Below are 13,145 nucleotides of genomic sequence, written 5' to 3'. Positions count from 1 at the left end.
GTGGGAGCATCATATGGTGTGAGGAGGTATTACATTGTTTTGGGGGTGCTGTGGGGGCATTATACTGTTTTGGATGCACTGTAGGGCTATCATACAGTGTTGGGGGCTCTGGGAGCATCTTATTATAAGGGTGAAATCTAAAGGGCCATCATACAGTGTTGGTAATGCTGTTGGGGGATCATATTGTGTTGGTGGTGCTGTGGTGGCATCATACTGTAGGGGGTGTGAGCTGTGGGGTCATCATGCTGTGTTTTGGGTTATGGGGGCATTTTACTGTGAAGGAGGTTGTGGGGTCATGATACTGTGTTTGGGCGGCGACAGCATTATACTGTTAGGGGGGCTGTGACATCATACGATGTGGGTGGGGCTATAGTAGTATTATACTGTGTTGAGGATGATGTGTGGGCATTGTACTGTCTTGGGGGGCTGTGAAGGGGCATCATGCTGTGCTGGGGGCCTTATACTGTGTGGAAGCATTAGGCTGTGTGGGCATTATGCTGTGTGGTGGGTATTGGGTGCATTATACTGTGTGGGGGCTGTGGTGACATCATACTTTGTGGGCGGGTCCGTGACATCATACAATGTGGGAGGAGCTGTAGCAGTATTATACTTGTGTTCGGGGTGATGTGGGGGCATTGTACTGTGTTGGGGGGCGGTGAAGACATCATGCTGTGATTGGTTCCTTATACTGTGTGGAAGCATTAGACTGTGTGGTGGGTATTGGGGGCATTATACTGTGTGGGGGGCTGTGGCGGCCTCATACTGTGTTGGCGGGTCCGTGACATCATACAATGTGGGAGGAGCTGTAGCAGTATTATACTTGTGTTCGGGGTGATGTGGGGGCATTGTACTGTGTTGGGGGGCAGTGAAGGCATCATGTTGTGCTTGGTTCCTTATACTGTGTGGAAGCATTAGGCTGTGTGGGCATTATGCTGTGTGGTGGGTATTGGGTGCATTATACTGTGTGCAGGCTATGGCGGCCTCATACTGTATGGGCGGGGCTGTGACATCATACAATGTGGGAGGAGCTGTAGTAGTATTATACTTGTGTTCGGGGTTATGTGGGGGCATAGTACTGTGTTGGGGGCAGTGAAGGCATCATGTTGTGCTTGGTTCCTTATACTGTGTGGAAGCATTAGACTGTGTGGGCATTATGCTGTGTGGTGGGTATTGGGTGCATTATACTATGTGGGGGCTGTGGCGGTATCATAATGTGTGGGAGCACAGGGGCATTATACTATGTGCAGGCATTATATTGTATGTGGAAAGGGAATACACTGTGGGGCATCATACTGTGTGTGGGACTGTGGGGCATCATACTATGTGGGGGGCATCATACTGTGTTGGTGGGCTGACGGGACATGATCCTGTGTTGGGGCATCATGCTGTGTGTGGAAGCCACTGTAGGAATCATCCTGTGTGGGGGCTTTGATGGGCATCATACTGTATGTGGACAATGTGGGGGCCATTAAAGCGCTATTGTACTGTGTGGGGATACTAATGGGTTTTGCCAGAAGCAATATTTTTCTGTCTACAAATATAAAGGACTGTGGGTGTTTAAGGAAGAGGCTTAGAATTAAAAAAAAAATGCCACAATGCAGTATATTATGTGTCTTTTGCTAACTTTCAAAGTTGGAAGGTAGTAATAAACTATGATAATTCATAAGCTTCACAGTCATACCTGATATGTAGTACCTACTTGTTACCAGGAGGTGTCAGGGTTGCTAATTTATTTTCCTGTTTACAGGTGAGAAACATTACAGGTGACTGCTGGGAAAAAAAAAAACTAATGTCACTCAGTGCGAATTCGATACAAAAATTGGACCTAAGGGGCTTTCAAAATACTTGCTACGCATCATGAAAAATCAGCATGGATTTTTAAATCTGCAGACTAAACTTTTGCAGCTCTTATGCAGGCATTTTGTGGATATGACTTTTTTTTTGTGGACTTGTGAATGATCTATAACACAAGGTTTTGTACCAAAAAAATGCAGCCGTTTTGCTTTAATAAAAAAAAATGTGAAAAAAGTCTAATGTCAAAATATTGTCTTAGTACACCCATATTAGGCTGTGTTCACACGTTGCGTTTTTTTATGTGCTTTTTTTTTTTAAAACAGGCAAGGTAAAAAAAGAAGGTTTTCCTGAGTGTTTGCTGCGCTTTTTTATGCGTTTTTTTTCCGTTGTTAGACATTTTTTGTTCCCGATCCGCAGCAAGTCAACTCTTTCCACAGACGATGGTCCGTGCTGTTCAATACAAGTCAATGGGAAAGCTGAAAAAGACGCCCTGAAGACGATCGGACATGTTTTTGGAGCAATTTTTGCTTAAAAAAACCCACTGTCAGTTTCTTTATTACTCAATAGAGTGGAAAAAAAAAGTCGGGAAAAAACGACAGTATAAAAAAAACATGGGAAACACTACAAACACCCGTCAGCGGTAATTCTATAGGAAAAAAAAACAACAGAAATGACAGGTAAGGGAAGAAAAATAACTCCAAATCTTCCGAAAGTGTCATCTGCTTGAAAAACTCGCCGGCTTTGCCTCAGTTTAAAAGACGTGTGCAGAAAACGCCAGAATAATGGCTGTACCTCATAGCAACCAATCAGATGGTAGCTCTTATCTCATTAATACAGTTTACAGCATCTAAGCGGAGATCTGATTGGCTGTCATCCGTTTTCTCAGAAGCGGAGCTAAGTAGAAAAAAAAAAGACCCTCTTTATTAGTGAACTGATTAGATTGTGACTAGAGGTGAATTGTCCAACTAAATACAGTAGGCCTCGTGTACAAATCAGTAAAAATGAAGCTGTTTTCCATAGCAACCAGTTTCTTCATACGTAATGTAGTTGTAAATCATAGCAACCAATAAGATTGAAGCTCTCATCTCCTCAAAACAGCCTACAGCATGTCAGAAGAGATCTGATTGGCTGCCGTCTTTTATGTCAGAAGTAGGACTAGGTAGAAATAAAAGATGCTAATTATTGGTGAACTTTAGTCTAAATACACTAGGCCTCCTGTATGCAACATTAATAAAAGAGAATGTGCTTCCTCATATATAATCTAATTAGTTGTTCTCATAGCAACCAATCAGATTGTAGCTCTTATCTCCTCAAAACAGTTTACAGTATGTAAGAGGAGATCTGACTGGCTGTCGTCTGTTACCTATACCGCCAATGTATAAAAGTCAATAAAATGACAATTGCTTTTGCCCAAACAAAGAGTTAAGGCTGTATACTCGGAGAGCGAGAAATGCCAACGTCTCCTTTTTTTTATTGATGTTGCGTTGCCATAGCAACGTAAATATGGCAGATGACACAAACAGAGATGCTCATCTGGCGGTTCCACTGAGCAGAGTTCACATCCCAGGTTTCCATATGGACGCTGAGTGTATGGTAATGAGCGGACCATATGGTGACGGGAATAAATCCTGAACAATTGTGCTGTTACCGCACCAGCGAGAATTCTCCGCGGCCGAGGCCTGCTCCCGTGTGTGTGCATGGCATCACACATGTATGGAGGAGCACGCCCCGGCACCCAGGACCAAACACAACGCTTAACCCTGCGCCGTCCTAGGATACGCCTGGCCTACAAACATGAGAATATTCAGAAATGGGGCATAAACGGTTAAACGTAGACTCCATTCACAACCAGGAGCGACTGCCGTGAGTCCCAGCACCCCTTGTCCGCTATATCATATTATTCGGGATCCAGGAACATCAATTATAAGGAGCTTTTTTTTGTTTTTTTTAGACTTATTTAATATATATTTCGTTTTTCTTATTTATATTTTATTTCACACCTGGGCGAAAGGGTGATTTTTTTTTTTTCATTTTTGCATTTTCATTTTTTCCTAACGTTTTCCAGAGAACCATACATTTTTAAACTTTCCATTGAGACCTTTTTTCCTTTCCCAGGGACTAGTTGTATCGAACGACACCATTCCCTTTATCGTATGATAAAAATTCCAAGCGGGGTGAAATGGTGAAAAAAAAAATTCCAACAATGTTTTATAGATTTTTTTTTTGCTGTGTTCATCGTGATTCTTCAGTGTGTTACGATTACGGCGACATCAAATTTATACGCTTTTTGTATGTATATATTATAGTGGTTAAAAAGAAAAAAAATAGTGTGTGTCATCATTTTCTGTGAACCCCCAACCTTTCGTATTTTTTTTTACCGATGGAGCTGTATGTTTATTGCTTGAAAATTTTTATTGCTACCCTTTTGGGGTACATGTGATGTTTTTGTTCACTTTTTATTGCATTTTTTTGTCAGAAGGGGTAGCAACCGAAAAATGGCAATTGCATTTTTTTTTTACAGTGCAGGTGAATTATTTTTAAGTTTTCATAGACTAGGCTTTTGTGGATGTGGCAATATTTTTGAAAGTATTTTTATGTATTTTTTATATTGATTGAATAGGTTTTCATTTCATATTTTTTTTAAATTGGAAAGGGGGTCATCCATATGACATGCGTATGCAATCTGTATGCAATGCTTTATTAACATCAGCTTGTACGTACTGTAATTCTCTGTAAAGCCAGTTTACAAACTAATAAATAAAATTTATATACGTTATAGATGGATAGATGATAGATAGATAGATAGATAGATAGATAGATAGACAGAACAACTAGGATAGCTGTCCTGTAGATATTTAATGTCACAAGCCCCCTACCCCCTACCTATAATAAACTGGCACCCTTTAGTGCCTTTCATGTGGCACTAAAGGGTCTTTAGCCTTATTTATCATATTAAATAAATAATTAATTAATGTAAAAAAAATGACATGGGGTCACCCTTGTTTTTAAGCAGACAGCTGAAAGCTGGTGTTATTATTCTGGGAAGGGGCAAATATCCATTGAACTTCCCAGACTATTAATATCAGCTCACAGCTGTCTTCATAGCCTTTACTGGTTATTCAAAAGGGGGAACACAAAAAAATAACGTCAGGTCCCCCCCATTATTGATAATGAGGAAAGACTAAGCAGACAGCTGCTAGCTGATAATAAAAGTCTGGGAAGCGCCATGGGTATTGGCCCCTTCCCAGACTAATAACACCAGACCTCATCCACCCCAGAAATGGCGCATCCATTACATGCGCCATTTATGGTGCTTATCTTTGGTTCTTTCGTTTGTCTTGGTGCGTTGGCAATTGGAGTAATGAGATTGGGGTTGATGTCAGCTTTGTAATGTCAGGTGATATCAAGCCCAGGGCTTAGTAATGGAGAGGCATCTATCAGACATCCCCATTACATGTTTCTATTATACTATTCGTCTGATTGTTCCACTCTTGATTTTGACTTACAAATACTGATATATAACACTGACTAAATACTGAATGTGTGAACATGTCCTAATAAGCACATTCCTACTGGGACCCTAGTGATCAGCTACCTGGCAGCAAGTGTTCATTTTTCCTGCAGCGCCTCCACAGAGTAAATTAAGAATTACACAGTGCTTATTCAAGTGAATGGATTGCTTTCGTGATACAGGACAAGTCCTCCAAAGCAAAAGAGACTCATGTACCCACTCCCACAGTCGAGATAAAGACTCTGAACAAATAATCCCCTCTATAAACTCAGAATTCCCTTATAGGGTATATTTAATTGGGTTTTGTGAACCCCATTTAAAAGAGGGAACTATTAACAGTGTCAGAGATAGTTGCCCTCTAACACAGCATCCCCCCATGAACATTGTGACCACAATGACCTAAAACAGAAAAATTATAATGCTGGTGACATGGAAAGCTAACAAAATTGGGAAAAATTCCTCTATGCCATTTTTCTGGCATAAAAAACTCACGAAATTTGGCTCAATTAAATTTTGTGATTTTTTTTTTTCTATAACTTTTCTAAATAGCGCGTGACGTGGCCAAAAAATGTACACTAGTGTACACTAGAAAGCTGGCATGAATTATATCATAGCTCATGGCTGGGGAAGATTTCATTTTCTGGGGCATGGCCAGGCCGAAGACGCACCAAATGTGACTATTGAAATCTGACATGAAAAGCCAAATCGAAAGCGTATTAGTAGTGTCAAAAATGGACATATCCATGGCCTCCACGTGCTGATGATGGCCTCAATAATGGTGGAACCTTAATTTGATATTTGCTTCCATTTATCTATAATTTCAGGAACTATATTCCCTTATTTATGCCGTGTTCATTTCTTTACCATTCAAACTTTAGGGATGCAGGACTTCTCGCAACTCTTTCCTCCTGTCAATCAGATAAGGATGTAGGACCTTCTTGCAACTCTTTCCTCCTGTCAATCAGATAAGGATGTAGGACCTTCTTGCAACTCTTTCCTCCTGTCAATCAGATAAGGATGTAGGACCTTCTTGCAACTCTTTCCTCCTGTCAATCCGACCTGTGAAGGCTCATCTTCTGAAGCCAACCTAAATCTTTACATTCCAAAAGCCTGTCAGCTGGCTCTAATCCCTGGCTGTAATGGCATGTAATTGTATTATGATGTATAATTCATAAAGCGCTCTCTAAAGACCTTAATGCTTTCAATCACCGGTGCGCGCCGACTGACCGAAGATTGGTTTGCTCACTGAAGGAAGGGAAGGGGTGTAGGTAGTTCTAGCATATATGATGGAGGGATGACGAGAACATATGTAACCGGTGAAGGCAGGACCCTACATGCTGAATACAGGACTCCGGATGTGAGGAGTTGTAGTGCGTGCCTGAGGAGTCTACTGAGACGAGTCAGGAGAAATGTTATTATTGGCAGTAAGAGTTGTATAAGAACTGGGAAATTATGTAACTTTACCTTCCTTCAAACTGTGGCTAATGATAGTTTCATTAACTGGGTTAAGGGATTTGTAGGCTTGGACATGTCAAAAAATGTTTCCAGGGTTGGGTGGTCTGCCAAGATGCTCTGCTGGTGTCCAGGCCTGAATTTCCGGAACAGGGATGTAGGTTTCTTTTGCTCTCTGCTAATTTTTCCTTCCTATACTTGATGTATTTTTTTTCTCCAGAGCACATTTTTTATTTCCTATATTATTTTTTGCAAAGTCCAGTTTTTCTTTTTCATTGACCTTGCTTCTTAAGTAACGGTGTTAGATGGTCTTCTGTTAAAAGTCAGCAGTCACTGCAGACTTCTGAATCCTTACAGCCTGCGCACCACACACGCTGTGAGGATTCTCCGGTGTTGCCAGTGAGAGTGGGCGATCACATGACTACAAGCATGCAATTTGCATATATGTGGTCACATGCCGACTAGCCTAGACACATCTAGTTGGAATGTGGCTGGAAGTATGCAATGCAGCTTGCAAAATCGAATGCAACGTTGGAGAATCCTGACAACATGCACACTGCACGCTGTAAGAATATAAGTCTGCACTCCCTCTACTTTCACCACAAAGCCAGACAACTACTCTAACGGGTCTGGACAGTACATGCCTGCTTTGTTCCAAAGACAGCACCAAACTTGTCCCCAGGCTGTGTATGGTGCCATAACATTACAACTCACAGACAGCTGTGCCATTTTTGGAGAAAAAATCCGACTTCTTTTTCTACTTCAGTAAACATATTAAAAAATGTCCTTTTTCAGTGCCATAAATAGGAGTGCACCTTCCATAAGACAAGATGAGACGTCAGGCATCCCCCTTCTTGACTGACAGGGGGCAGCATTTTAGCTGATATCCAGTTTCTACCGCCAACTCAAAATGGTTGTTCACCCTTGGGGACATTTTTTTTGTGCTTATATTCTTGTTTTTCACAATTGGGTTTTATTTCAAATTTTGCACCATCTACCCTCCTATATCCTCTGTGTTAGACCATATTCACATTATCAATATTTGGTCAGTTTTTTCCATCAGAATTTGTAAACCAAAACCAGGAGTGGAACAATCAGAGGAAAAGTATAATGGAAACACTACATCAGAACTGTATTTTTCAACCACTCCTGGTTTTTGCTTACAAGTACTGATTGAAAAAACTGACCAATTACTGAGCCTGTGAACGTGGCATTACATTTTCTGTTGTTGGCTGCAAAATGAGTCAACTGAGAATCAGTCAGTGAGCTCATTCAAAGGCCTCCTTTAGATATGTACAAGATAAAAGTTTCTCTACCTTCTCCTTTCTGACAGTCCAGGAAACTTGGACCACACTCGGATGTCATCCAGGTATGGTCCGATTTTTTTCATGGCCCTATAGACTTTCGATGCTGATTTTGATCCGATAGGTTTGATCAAAATCAGACATCTTTCCACGATTTTCAGTGAAACTTTTGGCCCGCGAAACGAGTGCAATCAGTGAAAACCATGGATAACACTTGTAAGTGAAACATGGACGTCTGAACGAGGCTTAAGAGTCTGACAAGAGAGTTTGTATCTCTTTTGTCTTTCTCAGCTCCTCTTAGCAGATTGATGATTACAGACCACATCAAAGTTGAATATGCAGAGAAACAAAAAGCCTGTAGAAGCCAAAGGTGCAAAGTTTCTAATGAAAGCCAGTTATAGAAAAAATATTTTCAGCCCCAAACACATGCAATTAACTAAAAAAAATAAATTAGATTGCAGAAGGGGAAAACAACTTTAAGGGGTAGTCGATGCTGTTTCACTTTAAACTTGATACAGTCTCTTAGGCTATGTTCACATGTTGCGTTTTTGCAGCGTTTTTTTTTCTGCAGGCAAAGCCTGCCCGAAGCTACAACAAAAAAGCAGGTTTTACAGCGTTTTTTTCCTGTGTTTTTGTTGTCTTCTGTGCATGCTGATAAAGTTTAGTGCCCCCCCCCAAAATCATGAGGCAACTTCCTTAACCCTTTTCCGACACTTGGCGTAATAGTATGCCCAAGTCGGACTCCCACTGAGAAACAGCTAATGTTCAGGCAACAGCCGTGGGTGGAATCTCGATCCACCCACGGCTGTTAACTAGTTAAATGCCGCTGTCAATCTCTGACAGCGGCATTTAGCTCGCGCTTACCGGATGCGTGTCATTAATCCCGCCCTTCAAACCCCGTCACATGATCGCGGATCACCTATGACTCAGCATCACAACTAGAGGTCTGCAGCAGACCTCTGTGGTTGTCATAGCCATATTCACCAAAAAATAAAAAAGTTATGGCTCTGGGAAAGAAGGGGAGGAAAAAACAGAAATAAAATTTGCATCAAAAAAGCAGAAAAATTGCAACGTGTGAACGTAGCCTTACAGTATTAAAATTCTGGAGAAATATAATTTCCCGTTACCTTTGGAAGTCGTTCTGGGTCTCCCGGATGCCTGGGTATCACTTTCTGTAGTCTCTGGAAACCATAGTCAATGGTTGGTTCATTTAGAGCTGAAAGAAACAAGCAGAGTCTCTTCATTCCTATACATTTTTACTCAAGGACAATATAACGGCAATAAAGCCATTTATTTTAGTAATATAACCTGTGGACTGGAAATATTTTTACTACATGTATCATTAATAGTGATGAGCGAACATGCTTGGATAAGGTGTTATCTGAGCATGCTCTGGTGCTAACCGAGTGACTTTGGCATGCTCGAAAAATATGTCCAAGTCCCCGAGGCTGCATGTCTCACCGCTGTTCAACAGCCGCTTCACATGCAGGGATTGGCTATGGGTCCCTGAAAAAAATCAGATTGCAGTCAGATGACATCAGAGTCTGGTGCGATTTTCCCTGACTGTCAGAAAGAAGAAGGTGGAAATTTGTTTTTTTTTTTTTGTCTTTCTCCAGGTACGAGAAAAACTGATGACACTCGGACCAAGCTCTGATCAAACTTTTATCAAAGTCTGATCAGAAATATCAGTCTATTTTTCTTGTACGTGGGAAATACGGACGTCTGGATGAGCCCATACAGCTCATTTTTTCACATACGAATTCAATCCATGTTTTTTAAATTAGGCCTCAATCAGGTGTCAGTGTTTTTCACATATGCAAAAAAAAATGGTATGTGTGTCATCAGTGTTTTGGATCCATGTGTCATCAGTGTTTTGGATTCCAGTGTCATCAGTGTTTTGGATCTCAGTGTCATAAGTGTTTTGGATCCCAGTGTCATCAATGTTTTGGATCCCCGTGTCATCAGTGTTTTGGATCCATGTGTCATCAGTGTTTTGGATTCCAGTGTCATCAATGTTTTGGATCCCAGTGTCATCAATGTTTTGGATCTCAGTCTCATCAGTGTTTTGGATCCCAGTGTCATCAGTGTTTTGGATCCCAGTGTCTTCAATGTTTTGGATCTCAGTCTCATCAGTGTTTTGGATTCCAGTGTCATCAATGTTTTGAATCCCAGTGTCTTCAGTGTTTTGGATCCCAGTGTCATCGTTTTGGGTCCCAGTGTCTTCAATGTTTTGGATCCCAGTGTCATCAGTGTTTTGTATTCCAGTGTCATCAATGTTTTGGATCCCAGTGTCATCAATGTTTTGGATCCCAGTGTCATCAGTGTTTTGGATCCCAGTGTCTTCAGTGTTTTGGATCCCAGTGTCATCAGCATATTGGATCCCAGTGTCTTCAATGTTTTGGATCCCAGTGTCATCAGTGTTTTGGATCCATGTGTCATCAGTGTTTTGGATTCCAGTGTCATCAGTGTTTTGGATCTCAGTGTCATAAGTGTTTTGGATCCCAGTGTCATCAATGTTTTGGATCCCCGTGTCATCAGTGTTTTGGATCCATGTGTCATCAGTGTTTTGGATTCCAGTGTCATCAATGTTTTGGATTCCAGTGTCATCAATGTTTTGGATCTCAGTCTCATCAGTGTTTTGGATCCCAGTGTCATCAGTGTTTTGGATCCCAGTGTCTTCAATGTTTTGGATCTCAGTCTCATCAGTGTTTTGGATTCCAGTGTCATCAATGTTTTGAATCCCAGTGTCTTCAGTGTTTTGGATCCCAGTGTCATCAGTGTTTTGGGTCCCAGTGTCTTCAATGTTTTGGATCCCAGTGTCATCAGTGTTTTGTATTCCAGTGTCATCAATGTTTTGGATCCCAGTGTCATCAATGTTTTGGATCCCAGTGTCATCAGTGTTTTGGATCCCAGTGTCTTCAGTGTTTTGGATCCCAGTGTCATCAGCATATTGGATCCCAGTGTCTTCAATGTTTTGGATCCCAGTGTCATCAGTGTTTTGGATCCAAGTGTCATCAGTGTTTTGTATTCCAGTGTCATCAATGTTTTGGATCCCAGTGTCATCAATGTTTTGTATCCCAGTGTCATCAGTGTTTTGTATTCCAGTGTCATCAATGTTTTGGATCCCAGTGTCATCAATGTTTTGTATCCCAGTGTCATCAGTGTTTTGGATCTGTGTCATCAGTGTTTTGGATCCCAGTGTCATCAATGTTTTGGGTCCCAATGTCATCAGTGTTTTGGATCCCAGTGTCTTCAATGTTTTGGATCCAAGTGTCATCAGTGTTTTGGACCCCAGTGTCATCAATGTTTTGTATCCCAGTGTCATCAGTGTTTTGGATCCTAGTGTCATCAGTGTTTTGTATCCCAGTGTCTTCAATGTTTTGGATCCCAATGTCATCAGTGTTTTGGATCCCAGTGTCTTCAATGTTTTGGATCCAAGTGTCATCAGTGTTTTGGATCCCAGTGTCATCGATGTTTTGGATCCAAATGTCATCAGTGTTTTGGATCCAAGTGTCATCAGTGTTTTGGATTCCAGTGTCATCGGTGTTTTGAATCCCATTGTAATCAATGTTTTGGGTCCCAGTGTCATCAGTGTTTTGGGTCCCAGTGTCATCAGTGTTTTGGATCCCAGTGTAATCAGTGTTTTGGATTCAAGTGTCATCAGTGTTTTGGATCCCAGTGTTTTGAGTTTTGGATCCAAGTGTCATCAGTGTTTTGGATTCCAGTGTCATTAGTGTTTTGGATCCCAGTGTCATCAATGTTTTGGATCCCAGTGTCCTCAGAGTTTTGGATTGCAGTGCAATTAGTGCTTTGGATCCCAGTGTTATCAATGTTTTGGATCCCAGTATCCTCAGAGTTTTGGATTCCAGTGCCATTAGTTTTTTGGATCCCAGTGTCATTAGTGTTTTGGATCCCAGTGTCATCAGCGTTTTGGATCCTAGTGTTATCAGCGTTCTGGATCCCAGTGTCATTAGTGTTTTGGATCCCACTGTCATCAGTGTATGGTCTGTGTGTCTGTTTTTGCCAACGCACATCTGAGTGAGACCTTAAAGAAGGGTCAGTAGGCTGTATAACTTGGACAAGGATCGCAACACAATGCTTGGACTGGTCATCAGCTATGTTGACCCAACGTGACAGATCCATATAAATATATGCTCTCACGCTCAGGCCAGGAGAGCTGCCAACCGGTCCAAAGCGTTGTGATCATTGTTTGAGTTATATGGCCATCTGACTCTTCCCTAAGGTGTCTTTCAAACATTCGTTTTTCACGTACAAGTGCTATCTGTGTTAATCACGGATCGCACTTGTACCTACAACAATGAACAGGGTCATTCACATGTCCGTGCTTCTCCGCAGACCGAGTGGTCCTTGCAAAATCGCGGACACATGTCCGAGTTTGGACCGAGAATTTTGTCCAATTGTCTGATCAGAGTCAACAATGCAAGTCTTTTGGGTCCATGGAAAAATCGGACAGCACTTGGATAACATCTGAATGCGTTCTGATTTTCATGGACTGAAATATGATAGGATAGGAAGACAATAGAGAATTCTTACTTTAAATGTACGAGAAAAACTGATGCCACTCGAACCAAACTTGGATGAAACTCTGACCAAAAATCACTGATGAAACTTGCTCAGTTTCTCTCGTATGTGTAAAAAACAGATGTCAGGATGAGACGTTTGGGAAAAGTCAGTCGGCCGTATAACTGGGATGAGGATTGCAATGCAATGCTCGGACTGGCGGTCGGCACTCTCGGCCCACGTGTGACAGCTGCATAGAAATGTATGCTGTTACACTCTGGTCAGGAGAACCATTGGCCAGTCTGAGCATTGTGTTGCATTCCTTATCTGACTCTTCACTTACACTGTATTCAAGGCATGGGCAAACTGGACATCCATTGACTTGTTTTTTTGTCCTGAAGAAGAAGTGTGTAAACTTCGAAACGCAGTGATAAAATGAAATACCACAAACCTATCGGTGCGTACCTGGATTTACCATTCTATCAATATCCACAACTCCTTTTTATGCAAAATTTCTGATCTGAGGACCCGTGGACCTTCAGCAGCTGGGATTTTATGCCTTA

At 41.5% G+C, this 13,145-nt stretch overlaps 1 protein-coding gene across 2 annotated transcripts in view; it reads right to left on the bottom strand.

The window, feature by feature from the left end:
• Window positions 1-13,145, bottom strand: part of EBF1 (EBF transcription factor 1) — a 462,583-nt gene that overhangs the window by 34,622 nt on the left and 414,816 nt on the right. For both annotated transcript variants that reach the window (XM_073567867.1, XM_073567868.1), the window contains exon 11: window positions 9,189-9,277. In XM_073567867.1, the coding sequence (XP_073423968.1) occupies window positions 9,189-9,277 (89 nt within the window). The remainder of the gene's footprint in view (window positions 1-9,188; window positions 9,278-13,145) is intronic.

The sequence above is a fragment of the Dendrobates tinctorius genome, unplaced genomic scaffold, assembly GCF_039654945.1.
Source record: "Dendrobates tinctorius isolate UK_male_01 unplaced genomic scaffold, ASM3965494v1 ptg000020l, whole genome shotgun sequence".
NCBI classification, from domain to species: Eukaryota; Metazoa; Chordata; class Amphibia; order Anura; family Dendrobatidae; genus Dendrobates; species Dendrobates tinctorius.
This window is presented reverse-complemented; position numbering and strand designations above follow the sequence as displayed.